Raw genomic sequence first — 26,916 nt, 5'->3', positions numbered from 1 at the left:
TCTTGATATTTTTGGGCTATTTTTTTATTTCGTAGTTTTCTTGGATTCATAATCAATTTCCCTTTTTCTGTGAATTTACAAGGGTAGTTTTTTCTATCTTTATCTTTCTCGTCCTCGCTTTACTCTTGTGTCTTTTATTGTATTCCTATGTTTTCGCTATTATTAGATAATCTATATTTATTATTATTTTTTGTTTGTGCTTATTACTTCTAAAGTGTATTTTTGGATATATATTTATGCTGAACGAATATATTCGTTATTATCAAATTGTTTATTAGACATAAATACAATATCTTTCTTATTACTGACATTTTCTCAATGGTTTCCAATGATTGTTCTATATTCTCCAACTTTTAGGTTTACTCTTTTATCAAAATCTCCTATTTTGATTCTTTTATTATTTCTGTTAGTTCATTCCAAAATATTTTTTTGTTATCACTTTCGTTTGGACCGTATACTACTATTATGGTTTTGCTTTGTTTCCACTCCAATTGTAAGTGTGCTTTCTGATCTTGATTTACGACTCTGCATCCGAATTCTCCAGTTGATCTTTTTTCTTGTGATACTCCACTATATATTAATATATTGCTTTTATCCATATTTTTCATACCTTCTTCCTTTTTGTTTCTGTTATTCCCATTATATTAACTTCCAATTTTAATGGTTTTCCTGTAATAATTCTTATATTTCATGTCTACAGTTTCCATCCTGTTCGTTTTTCCATCAACTATATCGTTAATAGTACTGTTAGCATTAATGTTATTGATGGTGGTATTTTAATGATTAACAATAATTCTTTGTTTATTTCTCTTACTATTAACGCTTAACTTATTACCATTATTACAACTTCTAAAACAATTCTTACACTTTGGTTAATCACTAAACTCATCCTTAGGATATTCTTATGGCTCAGTTTTTCGTATCAATTTTCCATGTTTCTTTCATCTGTTGTTGTTCTGATTATCTTTTCTATTTCTCTATATTTTTGTAACATATCGTTTCGAATTAATATTCTTTGGCCTGTTTTATTTTTTAATCAATATTTGTTCTGCATGGTCATTTTTTTGTCGATTGAACTGCTTACTAACTTGGAACTTTTGGAACCGCTAGTGATATTGATAGTGACGCGAGTCAGGCAGTGTAATTTTGATTGTTGGTGTAGTGGTAGTATAAACATTGTCGTCAGTATTCGATATTAGTTAGATATATTGAACATGTCTTCTCGCCAAGCTTAATAGCTTTGTAAATCTTCGTGTCTGTAGCTAGATTTTAAAAAAATCCATTTTTGTTGTAGTTTTTTGTATTAATTTATAGTACTTGTACTACTATATTATTCTTTCTTTTCTCGTTTTCTACCCGTTCTAATCTATCTAGTACGTTTATTATCATTTCTTGCATTTGTTTGTTCTCTTTACTTAGTATTTAATTTCCAGTTTTCATTTCAAATATTTCTTCTATGCTTTCCTATGGATCTATTCTCATTTTCTTTATGTCATTAGATAATTCTTCCATAGACTCTCGCATTTTTACTATCATTTCCACCATCGGGCCTATATTCTCAATTTTTTGTTTGATTTCAGCGGCAATGTCAATTTTCAATAATAAAATATCGGCAGAAATATCGCTCTTCATGATTGAAATATTGTTTTCAAAACTCCAAACGTCCTCCTTTATGATCAAAATCTTCTCTTTCATAATGGCATAAACATTATTTTTAAAGTTGAAATGCCGTCTCTCTTAAAATAATAAATTTCTGGATCAAATCCGTCACTTACCAGAAAAACTTTGAATCTTTCTACCAATTCTCTCTCTTAGTCTCTTACATAGATTTGAAGAATTTTGTTTTTTTATATGTTTTATTTTTGTTATAACAATATGCTACCTACGCGCAAACACTTTCGAGAAAGAAGTATTTCTCTCACTCCGATCTCAATGTATAAGATGAGTGAAAGATAGGCCGACGACGCGCTTAACAAATTATTTACTATTTTTCAGCAGTAATGAGTTTGAAAAATGTGTACTGCTTCTAATATTAATCTATTAAATTTTCCAACTAATTGTTATGTGAAATGAGATTTTCATTTATTATTAAAATATTTTATATAACTTTTTTTGGTAATTGAAGTTAACAGAAACATTTATTTTCAACAATTATTTTTATTTATGAAAAAATCATTGTCAAATACCGACCAAGAAGTAACCTTTTTTGAACCCTATTTTCCAGTGAGATAAAAAAGGACAAATACACTTGTCGTGATCCGTGAAAAATTTCTACCTATTTCAATGAACATTGTTGGTTTACTGGGGTCATAAAATTTTATGATTTCCAAAATACCTATCTACTTTCATTATTTTACAGAAAAATAATTCAAGGCAAAACGTTTCTGTTAACTTCAATCACCAAAAAAAGTTATATAAAATATTTTAATAATAAATAAAAATCTCATTACACATAACAATAAGTTGGAAAAATCAATAGATTAATATTAGAAGCAGTAAGAATATTTTTTTAACGTGTTATTGCTGAAAAATAGCAAACGTCGTCGTCGACATTTCTATTACTCATCTTATACATTGAGATGGGAGTGAGATAGGAATATTTCTCTCTCGAAAGTGTCTTCGCGTAGAGAGCATATTGCTATAACATAAATTAATTTGTTTAAGATAGTTCAAATATTTGATAATATGTTAAAAATGATAACATTTCAATTTTTTAGGTATCTTATTTAATTCACAAAAATTAGGATTTTCGGCGATTTTGAATGTTGAAGAATTCATAAGAATTAATGGGCTGGAGATACGATAATAGGCGTAAGGACTTTTTTCATTCGAAATATTGTAAAGAATATAAAAAAAATTGATTCATTGCAAAAAATGCATTTTTTCTGGTTTATTCACTTTTTCATTGTTTAAGCAATAACATCAAAAGGTAGCAAGTGTCATCTTACACTTTTATAATCAGGAACACCTTCCTGAAATTTCAAAAAAAAATACGACTTAAAACAATTTTGCAAACGAATGCGCCACTATGCCCTGAACTATAAGGCGGCGTGGACACGGCCCACCAAATATGTAGCAATTGTAATATTTCATGGATATGTTAACGTTGGCCGTTGAGACTTTTTTTTTCAATATGCTGGATATTTCTGATATCAATGTCAATATTAGGATATGGCAAAATCGTAACATGACGAGGCTTGAGTTTCTGGAATTAATGGATTTGAGTATGTTTTAAGATGTTTTAACAAAGATATTCACAATCAGTGTTACTCAAAGCACTGTATAGTTTGTCCATGCTCTGAAGATAAAATAAAAGTTAATTTGCGATTCTTCCAACGAAAAAAAAAAAGAAAATTTCAAATAAATTAATTGATATATGGAAGTTTTTCAACAAGAAAATTTATGTTAAAATTGAAAAAGCTTTTTTTCTCATTTTAGGAAAGATCTCAATATTACAATTACAATACAAAAAACTGATTATTATCATGTTTTGTAGAACAGTAATGAAGTTGATTATGAAACCTACGGTTTTTATTTACATAAATTATGTGTCGTCATCCCACATAGGTTTCCATAATTCAGTCTATTATATATATTATATATATTATATATATATATATATATATATATATATATATATATATAATATATAATATATATATATATACATATATATATATATATATATATACATATATATATATACATATATATATATATATATATATATATATATATATATATATATATCTATTGAGTAGGAATGAAACTCTTACAATGAGAAGACCTAATCAAAAGTATTCCCTGGGTTATTTCATGTCTTCAGAAAGTCGTCCTATTGCCAAAATTGCCACGTTCCTCTATTCTCCGTTTAATTGCAGACAAAACTCTATCACATAACAGTTTTGTGATAATTCTATATGTGAATATGTATCAAAAAACTGAATAAAAAATTTAGTTCAACTCAAGTCTCTTGTTAATCACATTACTCAAAACTTGAACATGTTAACGAGTATGAGAAAGATTAATGGGAAATACTATCATAATCCGTTCCTCCTATTTGTTAAACTAATTTCATGCTTAAAATATTCATATAATCATCACATAATGAAATCATGACAATTATTTCCAAACAACAGGGTTTTGTTGCTAAAATCTTTGTAGGTGTTTTATTTCTCCGTAATGTTAGTCTTATATTTCTACGGAAAAATGAATGTAGTTTGAATATTCACGAAAATTGAACGAGCCTATTGATCAATAGGTTTATTACGCAAGAACGAATGGAAATGTTGATAATTGAACAAATCCTGCATTGCTCTATATGGACTATTGTATGGGATAAATGGAAGATGTCTTACATTATATGAGAGAAATAACGAAGGTCGGGTCTATAGCATATGGTGTGGGACATCCAAATGGAATGAAATCGATATTAAATAAATGACGGCGTGCTAGTAAAAACATTTATACTCAAATTATTCAAAAAAAAAAACAATGTCCAAGTAGTAATGAAGATTATTATTATGAATTAGTGATGATTTCGAGGTATTTAGATTATGCTCCTTCTGTTGATTCACATTCTGTTTTTCAATAAATTTTTCAATAGTTTGAATTATATACAGGTAACAATATATTTTTGGGTTGAATACGTATACTTGAAAACGAAGGGTCGAGCTTATAGTGTAAATTTTGCCATAGATCACTTATCTCTCATTACTTAATAATCATTACGGTTTGAGCTCCTAGGTTCTGATATTGCTTTGTTGAGAATTGAGATACTCTTTCCAATTTAAAACTGATTAACCAGAAACTGAAAAAACAATTGAAATTGTGTTACATTCGTGAATATAATGAATATAATTTCTGTTGGCAAAGTCAATCCGTCTTTAACCACTCAAGAAATATATGTCGCATCAGTATTTATTTATTCATTTCGTAATTTCTACTCATTTCTTGACAACGCAACCACATACAATCATTTTTTAAGTGGAAATAAATCCTCTAAATGAAGACAAGACAAGATAATACTTTCATAATCAATAGAACCCAGAATCTATGTAATAATGGAACTGTGAAAAGATATATTCACCATTTCACAGCCCTACGGAAACATATATTAGTAAAGGAAAAATTCACCTACATTCATTCAACAACTGCAACAATATGGTCATCTGGAAATGCGTTGGACTACTAGTATTAAAATAAAAACATAAAATATACGTTACAGTGCTCAGTAATTATTGAGATCTATAGGTTGTAATAATGAAAGAAAAAAAGAAAAAAGCGTTTGCGTAATCGTAATCCAAGCACTAACCAACCAAAACTAGCTAACCATGTCAGAACAGTTTCCATCAATTCATTGATCAAATAGCCACAATGTGATACATAAACTGGTCGGCATGAAAGTTGAGAAAAAATATCAGGAGAATTATAATAAGTGGGATCCGTACTTAGGTAAATAGGTATTTGGCTTTCACAAAAAAAATCTAGTATAGGTACTATTATCATTTAGACTTTTGGCTCCTCCTTAATACCAATTTCCTTAATACCTTTAACAACTACTAGCCTAATTTCGCTTAGTTTTTTCTATGAATGAACTGTGGAAAAGCTTCTGACAAAAAAGAACGAAGTGATACAAATAAAGCCACCAAGACCACAGGAAAGAAATATTATCCACACCGAAGACCCATAATAAAAACTACATTAAAGTGAATAGAAGAACCCTTGGTTAAACTAATTTAGAAATTTCCATAGACAACAACACGAATAAATAAATTGCTAACAAATAATATACCACTGTTTCTAACAAAAAGTAAATTTACATAAACGTACATAAAACCTCTTCAAAAACTCATATATAATATAATTTTTTTCATTTTTTTTATTTAGATTTTTGGAAAAATATACATCTAATAAAAAATACTTAGAACGGAGTGAAAAACAAATAGGGAATAATCCATAAATAAAATAAGACCTGAACAATTTGGTTAAACAGTATAAATTCCATTCCATAAATTTTAATGCAACTAAAAATTATTTCTTTTTTTTTTATCTATTGAAATTCGAAACATTATATTTGATGATTTGCAAAGACCTAAATCGGGTCAAGGAGGCACAAATCTTTCGGATAAAAAATATTACTTATTAACATAGACCTACCATCAAGATCATGTATTGAGAAACATTATTCTAAGTAAAATTCAGCATAGATAAATCTATCTTAAACGTAGAAAATCGGATATATTAGTGATCTATGACGACATAAAAATAAAAACGCTACAATTTTAGAATTCAATAAATAGGCAAATATAATTTAATTTTGAGAAAAAAAAACATTATTAATAACCAATAATTGTACATAATTTGATAATTCTAATTACAATTATACACTCTTATGAAGTTAATTACTTTTAATAGTTATCGTTATCTCATCGCAGTTAATACATGTTACAACATACTATGGAAAAACTGATAGCGGTGCACTATTTAATCTTAGTGACGTTATTCTGCAGACACTTCGTAACGTTGAGTAATGCTTGTTATGCTTTTCCTAAAGGTAAGTTTATATAAATGACATATTTATACCTAAATGAAATCTCATAATGTAGCAATATGTTTTAAATTCAACTTCTGTATAAAAGATGATTATTCCGAATTTGTGTCTTATTCTATCTAGACTGTACTGGGATTTAGAATTGATAGAAGCACTCTTATAGAGTTTTGACAAATTACAAAGCTAAAAATACATATAATTTCTCTTTTCTAATTAACAGGTTGCGGAAGATTCTATTTTTGTTATTAAATATTTAGCAAAATTAAGCATATTCTAAAGAATACAAGTTTTACTATATTTGCTAAAAATAAAATAATGAATTAATTTATAATAATCACAAAAATAACCAATGATTTACCCTAAATTGTTTCCTATGATGTGAGTGTAAATAATTATAATCTTTTGAATATAGAAGGTAAGTCAAAACTATAGGAAAAGTGTAATATGAAAAAAATTAGGGACCAAAACTAAAAAAGGAACACCCTTTCGAGAAAATATACTCGAAAATTGTGGAACAAAAACTACGAAAAACATTATCGGATATAAATAAAATGTAAATTTATTAAGAAATTGAAACAATGATTGAAAACTTTACTGTAAAAAAAGAAATATTTTCAATAGATCTATAATGTGTCGAATTTATGTTCCAAGATGCTGAAGGCCCCATTTTTGATATTATTAAAGAAGATAATACTGAGAGATTCTTTAAAAAACGTATAAACCGAATGATCGTGATCTCTAATTCTAAGACAAATTTCCAAATTATTAGTAACAGTATAGGGCAATATTTTAAGATAATCTTACGATATAACATGGACACTAACATGATGTAGAGGTGTTTTTAGTAAAACGCAGAAAATAATCAATATTTCTTTAGGTTTTTGGAAACCAATCCAATAAATATGTTTAAGTTGTAACAATATCGAATGCGATAAAATTACGCTTGTTCCACCATTCCTAAGGCTAAGTTAATATGCACATTATTGAGTTTATTACATGTTGTTGTTGTTGTTGATGCACGTTGCATCGAAATGCTGTACCAATAACGAGCTTCATCATTACGTTCATTAACTAGTAATAATCTCTTTTCTGTCAAGTTTTTACTGTAGTGTAAAATCTGAAGCTAATTGGTTATTTGGCACGTGTGAATGGTTGTCAAATATAGTATTGAAATAGGCAAACATAGTGCCGAAGTAATAATTTCTTATTCTTATGTGAACAAAAATTACAATTCTTATTGAAATTGTATATTTGCAACGAAGAACTTGTGTGCCCAGCAATTGCTAAAAAAAGTTGTTTTGTGATGCATTCGACATAAACGGGAGCTTCCTAAAATTACCAAAAACAAATTTTAATATTTTTTTCTGCTGATCTCCCTTCTAGAAGTTACTGGTTAATGGTAACTATACATTTTGATTGATCAGTAAAAAACGACCAGAAACATTGTTTTGTCGAACGACTCACAAGGGAATATTCGCATTTAAATCCAATTGTTCATGAATGAAATACGCTAACTCTTTAAATTACTGTGATTAAATGTCGGACGTTAAGTAGAATCAAGAACAGAAATAAAATTTTGTTTTAATTTATTTACCATATTATCTCAATTTTATTTTGCTTATTTTTGGAATTAATGCATTGAAGGAAATATAGGAAATATTATATATATATATATATATATATATATATATATATATATAATATATAATATATAATATATAATATATAATATATAATAAATAACTTTTAATTTACTGGAATTTTTATTACAAACGTGAATTAAATAATCTTTTAGTAAACACAAACTAAGCAATTTTACAATAAAATAAGTTCTTAATCAGCACAATATACTGTCCACCTAAGGGCAATGGCGTAGGTGACACACACACATATATATATATATATATATATATATATATATATATATATATATATATATATATATATAATATATTATAATAATATATTATAATATAAGTGAGTAGTTTTTTATTGGGAACGTGGCAAGGAAACACCAAAGTGGACTAACTATTTTCCGAGCTTTCGAATACTTATGTATTCATCGTCTGGGAAATAATTAATTAAGATTTCCGGTGATTTTGATATTTTAAAGATTGTAAAAATTTTTAAAATCATGGAATTCAAAATTCAATAATCAAATTGACTTTGATAGAAATATTGAAGCAATATTTCTATCAAAGTCAATTTGAATTTCGACTTTTCTTTAAGTCTTTATCAAAATATTATATTGACACTGACAATTTGCTTATTTATATTGATTTATAGATAAATCTTCTTTCATTTCATCTGGTATGACACTATCAGTTAAATTCTACTGACATGAAAAAAAGATAAGTTGATACCTACATTTCTAAATTTAAAATGATCCTTTATAAAATTTACAAATAGTCGCCTGCAGCATGAATATCAAAATCACGTTTTATCAAGATTTATTTTCCAAGTCATACAACTATCTATTACCGAATCAACTACTCTAATAAGAAAATTAGAAAATCATTTAAAAAACATAACAGTTAAAATAAATGAAGTATATCGTATTGATATTTTTCAAAAATTTAAGGAAAAATGCAAAGAAAAAAATATTAAGAAAATTGATTAGCTAATATTAAAACAACAACCTATTGCTGAAAATACAAATAAAATAAAATCAAAATGGATCGAGAATTTAACTGATACTGTCATACCATATGAAGTGAAAGAAGTTTTATCTTTAGGTCCCAATTTTGCACAAAATATTTCTAGTGACAAAGAATTACCTGAGACAAATATCTTATGTAATATTGAATGCAACACCAATCATCTAAATAACGAAATTCAAAATAAAATAAGATCTGATACTTGTAATATTATCACTAATTTCAAAAATAAATTGAAAAACAAACAATAACAACACAATATTAAACCTCAAAATATAACTAAAACCTAAAAATTTTGAAAGCAGATAAATCTAATAAAACTGTTATCATGAAATTTACAAAAAAACTAAACAAGACCCTACGAATTCTTATCAAAAACAAAATAAAGAGGAAAAAATAAATTCGTAGGTTGTTTGGATGAAATAATCAAACTTTATGTTAGATACTCGATACAAGATGTATAACTTAACGTTTCGCTCCTTCCTTGGAAGCATTTTCAAACGATCAATTAATATTTGATGATTAAAATTTTTGTAGAATAGATAAAAATATATTACTAGATATCTCAAAAACATAGTATTAGAATCAATGTATATATATATATATATATATATATATATATATATATATATATATATATATATATATATATATATATATATATATACATTTATATTTGATATACTTATATCAATGTATACCAGGTAGATTGAGATAAACTAATTGATCAATTTATGGTAAATTTGTATAAGTTTTTTTATATCTTGTCTATCATTCACAGAACATTTATCTTGTTTTATGTATATCATTTGTTTGATTAATAATTTTTGGTTCTTGACCTTAGGTTTTTGTTTTTTTAAAATCAAATTCATGATGTTAATTTTTTTCATGTTTGTGTAGAGCACTCGATGCATTTTTGGTGTATTTGTGACCATTTATTCTGTTCTCCAAGTATTGTGTAGTCATTCCTATGTAATTTTTAGGACATAGAGGTGATAATGTGTTGTGTGGTCTATGACTTATATTGATTTTATATTTTGATAAAATGTATTTCAATTTTCAAGTGCTATATATGTATTTTTTTCTTTACTTGAATTTATTTGTGTAGTTGGAGTTCTTATTGTGTAATTTATATGTGCGTTGTCGGATGATTCTATTAATTTTATTTTCTGAATATTGATTGTTGTTCAAAGTATTTTGGATTTTTTTTATTACTTCGCGGTGATATTCTGGAAAAGTTTATTTAATGCTCTATCTGTTAATCCTATAACGAAGCTGTTTTTTCGTGATTTGGGATGGCATGAGTTATAATTGAGATATCTTCTAGACCAGACCGTCATCAACATATCCTTTGAAAAACAATACATTAATATTTATATCCGTTTAGTTGTTGAAAAAAGTTGTCGTTATATTGGAAATAATTATGAGTTTGAATAAGCGTATGTTGTTGGATCGAATCCTATCTATTTTTCAATACGTGGGCTATGAGATCATTAGGAATATTTGCGTACATTGAGACAACGTGAGATTTGATTTTGTATATGTCAGGAATATGTACTGCAAATGTTTGAGCATAAATTAATTTTTTATGTAAAAACTATTTTTGATTATTTTTGATAAAATATTGGCAATATATTTGGATAATTTATAATTATTTTATATTTTATTTATAATTATTTATAATTTATATATTTATATGACACTATTGGACGCAGTGGTATACTTGGTTTGTATAATTTTGAAAGTCCATATAGTTTTGGTGGTAAAGCATTACGTGTTTATAATTGTTTTTGATTAATTTGCATTAATGGAGCCATTTTCCAAAAGCTGTTTTATAAATGTATTATCTATTTTTCAAATATTTTGGTTTTATCTGATTTAATTTTTTGAAAAGTATTTGTATCACTTAGAAACATCACATAGTAAGTCATTTTATTGTTATAATCATCGGTGTTCATTATTAGTGTTTTATTACATTTGTCTGGTTGTAAATATGTAATTTGAGGATTGCATTTTATACATTCTCCAATTTTTTTTATATTCTGTTAAGATTTGTTTTTGAGTTTTATGATAATGAGATTTTATTTATGATCGCATTTACTACATTAGATCTGATATCGTCTTCTACTTGATCTGGTTTAAGTATAAAAGTAGGTTCTGTACTCAGAACATATTCTGTATACGGTAATAGAAAAAACCATATATGAAGAACAATTTCAAAACAAAAAAAAGCACATTCAAAAAAGTTCAACAATTCAATTAATAACTCTGCACAAGACGATATCAAAATAAACTTCGACTTTTGGTTTGAAAATATATCTAATAAACATATACCAAAAGATATAACAGAAGTATTAGCATCTGGAAAAAATTCACTCCATATAAAAATGTATTCGAATTACCATATACATCATATCTGATGTAATAAATGCGATCAGTAATCACAAAATAAAATCCCGTCAGCATAAAACTCAAAAAGTTGATTAATTTCAAAACAAATCCAAATAAATCTCAAAAAAACTGAAGATTATTATAAGAATAAAATAACTGAGTGATATAAATACTTATCAAAAAATTAAATCAGATAAATGGCTCTATTAATGCAAATGAAGCAAAAAAATTACAAAGACGTAATGCTTCACCACCAAAACTATATGGATTGCCAAAATTACACAAACCAAATATACCAATGCGTCCAATAGTGTCATATACTCAGCCACATTTCTATAAATGATCCCAATATATTGCCAATATTTTATCAAAAATAACCAAAAATCGTTTTTACACAAAAGATTCATTCAAACTCAAACAGTTTTTAGATGCATTACATATTCCTGACAATTACAAAATCAAATCTCTACATGTTGTCTCAATGTACACAAATATTCCTAATGATCTCATAGCACACGTATTGAAAAATAGATGGGATTCAATCCAACAACGTACATAACTCAGCTATGACAAATTTCTAGAAGGTATTGTACTTATTCAAACTTATAATTATGTACAATATAACAACAATATGTAGAAGAGAAAATAATAGATGATATAAATGTTGATGTAGTGTTTTTCAGAAGAAACGTTGACGACTGTTTAGCTGTAATTCTTAATAACAAATGCTATACATTTCTTGATACCTAGGAGATGGTGGTTTGTTACAGTATTCTTTCAAATAGTCTATTCATTTATTTCTTGTGTTTCTTTTTGTTACAGTACTTGATAGAATTCTATTTGTGGCATAAATAAGTTTATGTAGCGCAATAAGTTCAGTTTTAAACAAGTGAGAAGAACGAATTAGTAAAAGTAATCGCATATTATTTAAGTGATATTTATAAGTAAATTATTATAAGTTAAGTGTATTGCATGAATAAATCAAGAACGTGAGAGACGGTGTTCATTAATTCACCCCACGAATTGACAGAATCTAAATTAAAACGTTACACATCCAAACAATCTATGGGCCTAGGAAATTACTATTATTATTTTCCTTAGTTGACATAATTCAGATCTTAATTATGACAGTCATAAATTGGCCTAATTTTATCTGCTTTGCAAATAATATGATTATTCCGTTTTTTCCTCTTGTCATTATTAGAACTAAAACCAAAAAGCTTGAAAATGTCTAACATTCAAAATATTATTTACAGGACACACTAAATATCGAATTAAAGAAAACCTTTAATAATTTCACATATAGCGTCAAAACAAGGAAGAATTGAATATGTGAACATTATCATGGGTTGATAAATAATGTCAAAAAATTTCTTAATAATTGTCATGTTTCATGAAAATTGTCACATCGACCGGAAAAATAAATTTGGTCATCAGTTTAAAATCATTTTTAATAAAAATTAATGTGTTTCACACTTCGTATTCATTTTGCCTTATTATTATTATTTTCGAAGTAGCTCTAAATATAATGCTAGCTAAATATAATGGACTTTGAACTAAGAAAATGGAAATTGAATATGAAACGGAATTATTTTGTTTATCAGAAAAAAGAATTGCAGACTCTCTATAATGCATACACACAAAAATCCCTGATATTTTATGTAGTTTGTTTCTCAAATGTTTTATATAAAGAAATAGTACGCATCTTAAACATGGATTATTTTCATAACAAAATGTTATTATTTTCATCTTTAGGAAATCGCTAATAAGCTCTAGCTTTTAATTTGTACAAAAAAATAGTAAAACAATTTTATCCATGAATATTTTTTTTATAATATATGAAACTTAATGAACACAATCACATTTCTCCAGTCCTATTCATTTTCTCAAAATACGAGAGTTACTCGAATATAAACCAGTATTTTTTAATAAATTAATATTTAGTGTCGTAAACTAATAGTAATAGACATGGGCGAAAAGGATGTACTAGAGTCTGTTACGCAACGCATCATTATTGTGTTTTTGGTCAAAGATTATTTAAAATTTGTGGAAATGTATCGAAAATCACTCGAACAATTCGGGGATGTGTCTCTCCAAGAGCATTGAGCAAATAATTCACGAACGTCTCAATTACCGCAAAATTTCAGCCAGATGGGTGCCAAGACTTCTGAATTTTGAACCGAAATTCACACGCTGGAAAGTTTGCACACGTCTCCGCAAAATAGATCAAGAAACAATGAAATTCCTTCCTTATAGTCTCGATTTGTCACCATCGTATTTATTTGGTTTATTGAAAGAAGCACTTGCGGACTGTTATTCAAAAGCAATGCGAATCTTTCTAGTGCAAATGGTTACGTGACAAGCCGAGATATTTTCACGAGAATATCATCTGGAAGCTTCTGGAGAAATAAGTTGAAATTTCTGGAACCGTTGGCGATATTCATACTGATTACACTGTTTTCACCACCACTACACAAACACTCATGAATACACTGTCATACGCGCGTTTCGATAATCAAGTTATCTTGTTCACAGACTGGAAGTAAACTAAAACATAATGACTTGACTTACCTGCTTTATACCAAATTTTCTCAACAATAAACCTTCTCTCGCGAAATTGGCTCTTTGTCCCTATTTAAGCTATTTTTACATGCAGCAATTTCAATGCTTTCAAATGCATTAAACAGTTCATTATTGGATACATTTTCACATTATTATTATTTATGTCATGATTATGACTGGCAGCGTGATCTGCATTACCTGATTTTTCGGTCCGTCCATATTTTAATTGAGCTACGGCTCTTTAAACCAAACAATAATGGATTTCTTAGTCTGCCCAATATACTTTCCGTCACAATCACCACAGCTAATTTAATATATTCAACTCTTTTCCAAATTTGGTATTTCATCCTTAGGATTGCTCAAAAATTGTTTTAACATATTGATAGATTTATAAACCAATTTAAAATCCACTCTACTAAATATTCCTCCCAACCCTTCTGTATAAACAAGATTGAAAGGTATCAGAGCAAATTTTACTTGATTTTCAGTTTGGGATTGGAAAACATTGGTTTCACATAGAAATTTCTTATACCTATGACGATTGATTAACCTCTTGTTTTATAATAACTGTTGAGTACAGCTACATCCTCAATAAAGATCTTTTCCTTATTGTATCTCTCAATGGTAAGAGCAAAGTAAATTAACCGATGAAAGTGAAAAGTGGTTTCATATATATATATATATATATTTCTTGAACGTATGACGATTAATTAAACTATTCACAATTCTTTTATCATGACCGCTGAGTATAGCTACATCCTAAATAAAATAAATAAAAGTCTTTTCCTTATTGTATCTCTCGATGGTGGTAAGTGGATAGTGAATTAACCGATGTACCAGGAAATTGAGACTGACCATGTTATGTTGGATACAATGAAAATAATCAGCCGGGATGTACCTGCACGTAGCGGTGTTTTTCCTAAATATATCAAATTATAGCCTATTACTATTACTAATTACTATCTAAAATTACTAAGTAAAAATGGTAACTGTCCATTATTTTCCATTTTATAGGTGAACTTTATAGATGGAGATTTTGAATTGAGTTGAGAATGAATTCGTCTACGTTTGCATTCTTCGTATTGAATATGGCGAAAATATCATCCACATACCTGTACCAAAGGGTCATTAATTCAAAGTTCAAGAAGATGTCTGTTTTGAGTAAGAAATTGAAGAAATTGAAACTGCAGCCCAAGAAATTTCGTTGAATCCAAACAACATTGTCGCAAACCTTTCACCCAAGCGTTTGACAAAAAAGAGATGGAGTTGTTGAATAAGATTTTGCGTTTTGCTGTTACAGGCGATGGCGATCTTGGCGAATTGATTGAATATGTTCAAAGTTCCATTCAGTATCTTCCTCATGACGCTAAACACGTCATCCGGGAGAGAATAAAAATCCATCAGTCAGAAAAAGAGATTTGAATACTGTCAATGAGTTTGAGAAGAAAATATTGTTTCTACTTGAAAGCTGATAAAGGAAACAAAGTTGTTACAATAGATAAGAAGGACTATTTCGAGAGAGTGAATACCAAAATCTCAAAGAATCCGCTGAATAAAATGATCACAAATGTGGAGAAACACTTGTAAGATCCTAGTCACCGGTACACTCAGGTATATGTTATCCGTAAATAACCCAACATTGTCAAGATATATTGCCTTCCCAATATTTACAAACCTGGGAAGGCAATGAGACCTATTGTTTCAACAATTTATACACCCAGTTATGATATATCCAGGTGGTTTACGAAGGAGTTTCAGAAACTACCCGAGAGTTTTTCAGTGGAGAATTCGTTAGAGTTTATCAAAAAATTGAAGACTACAGAAATTGAATATGGGGAAATTTTATTCTCCTCTGATGTAAGTTTCTTCATTTCCCAGCGTGCCGATCCCGCAGATCTCCGAGTACCTTGAGGACTTACTCAGATCTAATAATTTGGAAGCTGATGCAATAGAAGAATATTTACAGTTAACAAATATGTATGGAATAAAACTATTTCCAGTACACCAACCAATTCTACAAGCAATACGAAGGAATAGCAATGGGCAACAGACTATCACCGTTTATGGCTGAACTGTTCATGAGTCATTTTGAAAAGCAAATCCGTCTAGTGTTTCAGTAATTCCTCAGGATATGGTACAGGTATCTGCATGATATTTTCGCCATATTCAATACGAAAAAACCAAACGTAGACGAATTCATTTTGGAACTCAGCTCAAAATATCCATCTAAAAAGTTCACCTATAAAATGAAAAATAATGGGCAGTTACTATTTTTAGATACTTTAGTAATTAGGAATAGTAATAGGCTAGAATTTGATGTATTTAGGAAAAACACCGCTATGTGCAGGTAGATTCCGACTGATTCTTTTCATTATATCTAATATAAGATGGTCTCCAATTACTGATACAAACGAGTAAGTTAATTCGCTTTCCTCTTACCATTGAGAGATACAATAAGGAAAAAACCTTTATTGAGGATATAGCTGTACTTAACGGTTATGGCAGCAGAATTGTAAATAGGTTAATCAGTCATCATAGATTTATGAAATGAAATGAAAAACAAGGAATAATTACTCTAATACCTTCTTTCCTGTTTAAAGCAAAGGATTGGAAGGAAAATTTAGCAGAATGCGTTTTAAATTCGTTTATGAATCAAACAATACATTGAAACAATTATTGAGCAATTCTAAGGATAAAATACCAAATTTGGTAAAGAGTGGTAAATATGAAATAAGCTGTGGTGATTGGGACGGAGAGTAAGTATATTGGCAGACTGAGAGATTCGTTATTGTCTGGTTTAAAGAGCATATAACTCATTTAAAATATTGATGCACTAAAAAATCAGGTATTGCTAAAAAATGTATCCAATAATAGATTGTTGGATGTATTTGAAAGTTTTTGAGTAAATGTAAGAGTAGCTTTAATAGGGTCAAAGAGCCAATTGCTTTCAGCCCACTCTATAGTTTTATAGTCAATGAATGGATGTGCAAATTCCCGCCATGGAGGTTTTCCCGCTGGAATTACTTTTCGCGGAAGGTTTATTTGTGAAAAAAATTCAGTATAAAACAGATAAATCAAGTCATTAGGTTTCAGTCTACCTTCATTCTCTGAAGACGATAACTTGGTTATCAAAACGCGTGTCAGACAGTGTAATCGTGAGTTTTGGTGTAGTGGTGGGGATAATAGTGTATTCAGTATTTCGGAAAGATAGCAAAAGTGTTTAGAGTGTTACAGAGAGTATCTGGAAAAACTTTACAATTTCAGCTCTGTAACTCAAAAATAAACGTTTTTATAGCAAAATTCCTATTTATATTTGAACCGCACTCTTATGAATTTGATCAAAGCACTCGTATGATATTTGATTATCACAGAATCGAAAAAAATAATTTGAACAGAAACTAAGAATATTATATTGTTCAAATATGGTTTATTTCCGAAATTTTGTCCCAATGGAGAAGAAATTAGAAGAACAAATATCTATTATGACAAAAAACGAGATATTTTTGATGTCACATCCTTCAACTCGTCTATTTTCAACTTTTTCTCTCAACATGTTATTTAATTGAAATTGAAATGAGTAGATTTATAATCTTTTGTAATTTCTGCTACTGTATCTTTGTTAATAGCATTTTGCTTTAACTATTTTTTTTTTCAGTGAGGTCGTGGAGTGAAGAATACATTTGATAGTGAATTAACATAAATAAAAAAAAAAACAGTTTCAATGGTCATCGAATAATCATATACAACATTGCACTTTACCTTCTATTGAAGTAGGATGAATCCTTCAGAAAAGAAATTTTTCATTATCCTACTTAATGTTTTTTCTGTTCTTTCTAACCATCAAATTGTTTATAATGAACTTTCTGATAATGAACATATCGTTGTCCTCAGATCAAATTCAACGTTAATCCATATGAATGATTAGTTGAATATTTGTAAATCCTTTATACCAGTAAATCCTCATTTTCTCTATCATAAACAATGCATCATCATAGAATAACTAATGCATTTGAAATTCATAACAAAATATTTATCGTGGAATATAAAATTTCAATGTTACATACTAATAGAACATCAGCCAAAAAGGTAATAACTCATATTTACCCTTTCATTTTTCAAATCGATAATTAACTCAATCGATTCCAATTGATACCACCAGGTAATGCAGATATTCCGCCAGTCTAAAAATACAGGACAATTTACAAACAAATAATATTCTATTTTTCGTTATAGGTTATCCCAAACAAAGACATTTTACATAGTTGACAGAAACTTATTATAAATCATAGAAAATTTCTTCTCGCCCCTCATATAAGAATGTTATGAAGTCTATTTAATTGAAGAAAACTAACAACTTACATAACTGAATTGCTTTTAACTATTATCATAAATTAGCAACAATTCCAATGTAGAATGTCTTAGCGTATTCATTTTGAAATAAAACAAACCATTTTGACCATTTCGCCCTAATTGTCTTCTGACTATTTTTTTTTTGTTGCAGAACAAAGTGATCCCTGTAGAGATAAGGAATGTAGTTTTGGTTCGCGCTGCATGATAAATCCCGATGGGCGAAATGCTACCTGTGCTTGTCCTGAGAAGTGTCCAAATTATGGTGATCATACCACTTCTCGATCTGTTTGTGGTTCTGACGGTGTCAACTACAGAAATCAATGTGAATTACAACGAGCTGCGTGCTCCAGTCAAACCAACATAACTATCAAGTTTTACGGAAAATGCGGTAAAATATATCTTTTTTCAATGATTCAAAAATCATTCAACTCATGTTTTTCTGCATTTTTACAAAAATCGAAAAATACAAATAGGCAGATAAACAATGTAAATAATATTTTTATCGTGTAATTTCTATAGCTTTTTCCTAATGATAATCATTTGGGGTATATCGCAACATCAAGTATTAAAAAAACAAATATACACATTCTTTCACGGCATGACTCCGTTAGGATACGTATAAATAAATATCTATGATACCTCTGCAGATCTGAAGGTAGGCATCGGGACCACATCACATAACTCCTAGAGTTATGAAGTTACTCTAGAACCTGGATATGTAACTAAATATATGATTTATTTCTGACAAGAAAATTGAATATTTATTGAAATATTTCAAACCTACTTGTTTGTGAGTGTAATCATTCAAAACATTAGCTGTGAAATAGAACTACGATTATATACGGTAAAACTTGAAACGAAAGGGAAATATTTATTTTTTAGTAACTACGAAATCATTGTTTTGTCAGAAACTGCACATAAATGAAAAATGATTATAATCCACTTAGTGAATAAAAGCATATTGAAACTTTCTATTTGGAGAATTGAACTAAGCTTTTCAAAGACTATATATTTATTCTTATTGTCTGTCAGTCTAAAAAAAAATTATCCAACCAACTCCAAATAGTCAAATCGAGACAGGATCGGTCTTTCGCAAAGACCGTTTTATAATAGAAGAGAATATAAAATAGAACCATTTACAAACCATTTTCAACTCAAAGCATTCAAATCATGTACCTTTCGAGAAAACCGTTTTCTTGGCATTCGCCTCGTAATCATGTGCCTAAAAATAGAATTACGTTCTGCATTGTGAATACTGTGTTGTTTACTTTAAGGCAGTGGCACGAACACGAAGTATCTGAAAAATCTGGTAAAATTCCTGTAATTAAATTTGCCAAACTTCTTGGAAATATTTCTGATTCCAACAAAAATCTTGCCATCGAATGTTACCATGAATTATTACGAGAATGAAACTTTTGATAATCACAATGAATTATCGGAAGACAGAATAGAAAAAATATAAAAAATGTGAGTACTAAATATTAGGTGATCATTTATTAGCAACGAAAAATATTCCTTTTCAAAGACATAGTAATAATGGATAATAATTATCAAACACCGGTCGAGTTCAAGACAAAAGTTTCGGACAACACCTGCGACTTCGAATGGATACTATAAACCTAGTGTTGAAAGACCATATGAGATAGACTCTATACAAAGCTAAACTAACCTAAATCAATTAATACATATTTGCAATAAAGAAACTATTCCTACTATAATGTGATGTGTGAAAGTTACTTCAAAATTTTCCAATGTCGGAAAAGAATATTTAGCATATGTTGACACTGGGATTTTATAACACTACAAATAGTATTTAAAATACACCTTACATTACTTCTCACAATATTAATTATACATTGTGAATAAACGACTACATCCAGTTGTATCACGAAACATATTTTTCGGAGCCAGCTCCATCACCTCTGTGATCCATGTTGGGTAAGCTGACATGACTGACAAATTTCAATTATTTATGTCACCACTCACTCGTCCTGGGAAGAAACAGAAAATTCGGTTGATACAAAAAAGGCCTCATTCGTGTTGATGGGCCATTATTTAATAGCTTTTTATAAATGTATTATTTTTCTCTTAATATTTTGGTTTTATCTTTAAATTTTCGCCTAACATAGTATATGAAATACCTTGTTTAAATTGTGACAAAAAGTAAATTGGTCAGTCGAAAAGGTCACTGATCAGTCTGATAACTTCCCACAAAAGTAATAGCTGATTATATCTTGATAGATGTTCATTAGCGACTCATGTCTATCATGAAGGACACAATATGAATTATGAATCTGCCAAAGTTTTGCCAACTGAAAAAAACTAGAAAAAGCATATATTTTTAGAAACATTGCCACGTTCCCAATAAGAAATCGCACATAATATAGCAAACACTTCATAAATTCATATATATATATATATATATATATATATATATATATATATATATATATATATATATATATATATATATATATATATATATATATATATATATATATATATATATATATATATATATATATATACATAAACACCAAAATAAGATTAAAATAAAGACTTAAAGAGAAGTCTGGTACTGAAATTATGATCAAAAACAATATAAGAAATATGTACAAATGTATAAAAATAAAATTAATTTTTACTTAAAATAATTAATCAATATTTCCGGAGAATTGTATTAATGCTTGTAAAAATTTTAAAAGTTTTAAATATTCAAATTGACGTCGATAGAAATATTAATTCATTGAAATATTAATTCTGGTTACCATAGGTTAGATTATGAAAGACGTTGAATTTTTATAGGTTAGACTAGAATAAGTTGTAGTGAATGATGTTCAATATTGATTTGTTAATTTATAGATAACATTAAATTTCAATAGGCTGGGTCATTATGAATGTAGCTGAATATTTATTGGTTATAATATAAATTATAATAAATTTTATAGGTTAGGTCGTTATAAGTGAAGTTGAAATTTATAGGTTAGGTAAGGTTAGTTGGTTGTAAATGGCGTTGAATTTTCATAGAATTTGTTTTTTCAAAATCTAAAAGATGTGCATAAATTACATTAAGGTTATTTAAATCAGTTTTCTTATTAATGCATTGATCATTTTGGGCAATATATGTAGTTTCTAAAAATAGACGTTTTTTGTAGTTTTTTTAAGTTGTCAAAACTTTGGCAGATTCATAATTCATATTGTGTCCTTCATGATAGACATGAGTCGCTAATGAACATCTATCAGCTATCACTCTTGTGGGACCAATGTACTTATGGTCACAATTTAAACAAGGTATTTGGTGTTTTATCTTTTACTTTAGTAAAAATAGATTGAATATTAAGAGTTTGACTGTACGCTATTTCAATATTGTGCTGTTTGAAGATTCCAGAAAGTTTAGGAGTAACTGATTTTATGTGTGGTATATATGGTAAATGTAAATAATGGAATAGAAATGCTAAAAATGACGTTTGAAAATGATGATTCAATGTTTATGTCAATGTCAGATGTATTATACAGAATTCGTTTTAAAAGATATGGAGGATATGAGTTTTCATAATAAAGTTTGTGAAGTATTTTAATGTTTTTTTGAAACTGAAATTGAAATTTTGAGGAGCCCTTTTTTCATCTGTTTGATTAAATTAATTTTTGTGTTACGATAGTAGTATAAATGATAATTGATATATCTTCCAGACCTAATTGGTTTCCTATAACAGCAATTAAAATTCATTATCTTCGTTTCTTATAAATTTAGTATCAAAAAAGGGTAACGATTTCTCGGTATTCTCCTTTCCTATAGCAAATTGTATCTATATTGTATATAAACTATTCCATAATTTCGATCTCTATACAGGGTGATTCATTAAGAATGTCTAATCTCTGAACTGTAGATTCTAGACCTCAAAATATGATGATTGTGCTCAACATGCCTTATGCAAATATTGCTAGTTTCCGAGATACGAGGTGTTCAAAGTTTAAATTTAAATTTTGATTTTCGCAATAATTTTTTATGTTATCAAAATTTCTCTTTGAAAATTGGCAATTTTTTTAAGTAGGCTTGTGTCACTTTTAGTTTATGTAGAAGCAAAAATTTGATAATAATAAGAATAAGTAATACATTAGTATACCATAAAGCGTAAAGACACCGTTTCGCCTAAGCGGTTGTAAAGATTTCGGTAAAGTTTGTAATTGGGTTGCCTTCGATTTGGGTATATGTAATTCTGAATATCTTCGAGCCGCAGCTGGACCACTATAATTTGACTGAGCAACTACACAAATCATATCGCGCATCTCATTATTGGAAAAATCGTTATACGTAGGCATTACTTGATAAATAACTATTACACTTGTTAATTACCAAATTGTTAATAAATGGTATACTAATGTATTACTTTTTGTAATAAATAACAAATTTGTTTACAAATTTGTTATTGTTACATATTAAAGGAATAATAAAATTTTTTTAAGAAAAAATTAAAATTTATTGAACTTTTTAGAAGCAAATAACTCGATAACCGATTGAGTTACACGAATCAAAGAAGACTAACTTTTTTTTGTAGAATTTAACGCTTTTTAATATTTTTTAATTATTTTAGTTTAACCCAAAAAAAGTTTACTTTGATTTAATTAACACAAACAAGTGTAACTAGCGCCCTCTATTAGCAATGTTAAATAAGAGTGCAAATTAATTTTCAAAAAGAAATTTTGAGGTCTAGAATCTACAGTTCACAGATTGGACATTCTTAATGAATCACCCTGTATACAATTTACAATCTATTTTCCCTAAAGGAAGACATAAAACACCATCAATAAATTGCCTAACATAGTATCTGAAATACTTTGTTTAAATTATGACAAAAAGTAAATTGGTCATTATCATGAGGAACACAACAATAGGAATTATGAATCTGCCAATGCTTGACAACTGAAAAAACTACAAAAAGCATCTATTTTTAGAAACAACATATTATGCCCAAAATTATCAATACATTAATAAGAAAACTGATTTAAATAACATTAGCGTAATTCATGCATATATTTAAGATTTTGAAAAAACAAACTATATAAAAATTCAACGTCATTAACAACCAACTAACTTCATCTAACCTTTAAATTTCAACTTCACTTACAACGACCTAACCTTTAAAATTTATTGTCATTTATATCCTAACCAATGAATATTCAGCTACATTCATAATGACCCAGCCTATTGAAATTTAATGTTAACCATAAATTAACAAATCAATATTGAACATCATTCACTACAACTTATCCTTATCTAACCCATAAAAATTCAACGTCATTCATAATCTAACCAATTAAAAATTGATAAAAATCCCTATAGTAATCAAAATCAATATATCAATTTATCAATATTTCTATGAACATCAATTTGAATATTGCAAATCTATGAATTTAAAATTTTTAAATTTTTACAATAATTAATACAATTCAGAACCACCGAAAATCTTAATTAATTATTGTAAGTAAAAAATTTTATTATTTTTTTGCATTTATACATATTTCTTATACTGTATTTAACTATAATTTCAGTCCCAGACGATGAATACATAAGTATTCGAGAGCTTGGAAAATATATTGAAGTTAGTCCACTTTACTGGAATACATTTGTGTGAAATTATTCAGTTATCAAGATGTAATGCTATTAATTGCAGTTTTTCATGACTCTTCCGTTTGTTGTGTACTATTACCTGTTCATATTAAATAGAAAGATTTAGCTTTTCTTGGATTGAGGAGAATAAAATATGCATGTTATTTATTGTCTTCAATTTTTTGTTTTCTTATTTGGTTTTTTATTCTTTATAAAATATAATACCTTTCCATAAAATTTTAAATCTTACAAAATTTCCATACTTAAATTTATAAAATCAGTTTTGTAACTATTTCGTCATTGTTGTTCAATCCAACAGTATTAACGACAATTATCGTTGTCCAATAACTTGCGAACGTCCTAATTCTAATTTCGGATGATTAAGTCTTTCATAGTTAGTTATACTCCCATAACATGACAGTAACCTTCGAACAACTAAGATATGTCCTAAACGATAAAATTAGTGTTTACCAGTCACGTGTAGTAGATTAAACGAATAATTGAATAAGTTGAAGATTATTATTTATACGAATAAATATCAGTTTCATCGATTTTGAATTGATTCGAATTTTAGTAATAAATAAGTATTCCAGGGAAACGATTATAGGATCTTAAATGATCTATTATTTTGTTTGTTATTTCCATATTTACTCACTTATATTGCAAATTCAAAAACTTCTTTCATATACTTCATTTCTGGATTGTTTGAAAAAAAGGATTATTCTCCTTATACTAATACCAAATAGTGACACACTCATATTAATAACATATGGCCCCCGAACATGTGCAAAAAATGTCTTATTAGAATTTCTTCCAAGTAACTTTTGAATCAAATATATTTGTAGTTATACCTCTTGTTTCAAATGTTATTTAGTTTTTTTTAATAAAAACAATATATCTATCAACTCTGTTTTTTGTGAAAAAAAAGATTTTTAGTTTTCTGTTGGTGCCAGCAAAAACATGCTTAGGTGTAAGCCTAGCTGTTTGCCTAGAAAATCACCCCTGGCATTATCAGTGTTAATATTAAAGTTCCTGGACATCAGTTCCGTTTTTGGCAACTTCCGCACAGTTTTTTTCTGGGACCAAACAACTGAGCGTTAGTTGGATGGAAAAATAATGTATTCCGTATTGTCATGATTACTGATTTCGCCCGCATTTATTTCATTTAATGTGCGAAATATTTAGGTAACTTTCTAAATATACTATGATATATTATAAAACATGTCACGTATTGCAACAATAGTAATATACTCTTTCTGTTAAATTCCAGATCCATGTGCAGGCGTTCAATGCACCGAACCTGAAGTGTGCCAGTTAGATGAACACCGCAACCCGCTATGTCGATGTGGAGATCCTTGTGCCTTGGAATTTACTCCAGTGTGCGGCTCAGACGGAAAAACGTATTCAAATGAATGTATTTTACGACAGGAGGCTTGCCGATCTAGAAAGCCGTTGAATATTATTTACCGAGGAAAATGCAGCTCAGGTTAATAAAGCTTTATGTGTTGTTTCTGAATATTTGTTTCATTTGTCGGTAGTAAATATCACCATAAAAGCTCAAACATAATTAAAAATATATTATACTGAAATATAGGCATAAAGGGAACTTCATATCAAAAGTAATCAACCTTTTATCCAAATGGGCAGTCATTCACAAAATACTACCTCAAAATCTATATATTATCGTACTTCTGCATATATAATTTTATAGATTTACAAATTACTACATCGAATGACTCTCTAAGATTTTTAAAAAATACAAGCAATCTTACCTTTATGTATGCGAGCGAATGGGAATGTTGTCTTAGAAATTGTCAACTTGTCACAAAATTAGTTTGTTTTATTTAAAATTTCGTCCTGTAATAATTTTTTACATATAAATCTAATCTTTTTGAATATGTTGATTGTATGAATATTGTTTTGTGTTCTTCCTTCATTATTTTTATAATAAGTATGAAATCACATTTCTTTCGATATATTCAATGTGCTCTACTATGTGCTTGTTGCAATTATGTATTAATCTTTTCCATGTTATATCTTTTACTTTTTCTTCCACTTCCACTATATATTTATAAAATTTCTTTCCATTACATCCCATCATGATTTTATTTGGCTGATTTTTTATCCTATCATTCTTTCATTTATTTTACATTATTTTGATTCATTATAAAAATTTTTCTGATATTTTAAGGGGTGCCTTATTTAAATTCTATCCTTTGAAGTATTAGATTTTAGATTCTATTTGTGGTACGTATAATAATCATGTAATGATATTCCTCCATATTGTCACATTGCCTTTAAATTTCCTGTTACTTCATCCCATATATCATTGTCAAGTTCTTCAATTAATTTCCCGCATCTGTCCCCTTTTTGCCTTTCTAATGGTTTTCTTAAGCATTTTCCTTTCTGTTCCATTTCTGCTTTTAAATCTTCCTATTGTTCATGTTACATCATGAGAATTTTTTTGCACTCTGAGGTGAGGTGGATTCCCAAATGTGCCGCAAGCGGTACAGTGCAATGCATCCGTGAGGGACTATCACCTCACTAAACCACCCTCCAATGTCAGGCTTAGGGATTTGTTCGACCAAACTGTAAATGCTTTTTTTATATTTCCAACTTTTAAGACATTCTTATGCAACTGACATAAAAAAAGACTTTTCTAATTAATGTTAAGAAATTAAACAATTTATTGTTAAAAAAACATTTTGATATTGTATTATTACAACTCCTAAATGTTATGCCAAAACTATTGCGACTTACGTTTATCTAACCAAATCTCCAAAAATCAAAATTTT

The 26,916-nt window shown here is 28.2% G+C and overlaps 1 protein-coding gene across 1 annotated transcript in view; it reads left to right on the top strand.

Moving 5' to 3' along the window:
- LOC130451328 (agrin-like) overlaps window positions 1-26,916 on the top strand; it is a 212,769-nt gene that overhangs the window by 99,805 nt on the left and 86,048 nt on the right. The window contains exons 3-4 of the mRNA XM_056790280.1: window positions 18,665-18,901; window positions 25,392-25,607. Of these exons, the coding sequence (XP_056646258.1) occupies window positions 18,715-18,901; window positions 25,392-25,607 (403 nt within the window). The 5' untranslated portion in view covers window positions 18,665-18,714. The remainder of the gene's footprint in view (window positions 1-18,664; window positions 18,902-25,391; window positions 25,608-26,916) is intronic.

This window comes from Diorhabda sublineata, chromosome X, assembly GCF_026230105.1.
Source record: "Diorhabda sublineata isolate icDioSubl1.1 chromosome X, icDioSubl1.1, whole genome shotgun sequence".
In the NCBI taxonomy this organism is placed as follows: Eukaryota; Metazoa; Arthropoda; class Insecta; order Coleoptera; family Chrysomelidae; genus Diorhabda; species Diorhabda sublineata.
The sequence above is the reverse complement of the archived record's forward strand: the minus strand, read 5'-3'. Positions and strand labels throughout refer to the sequence as shown.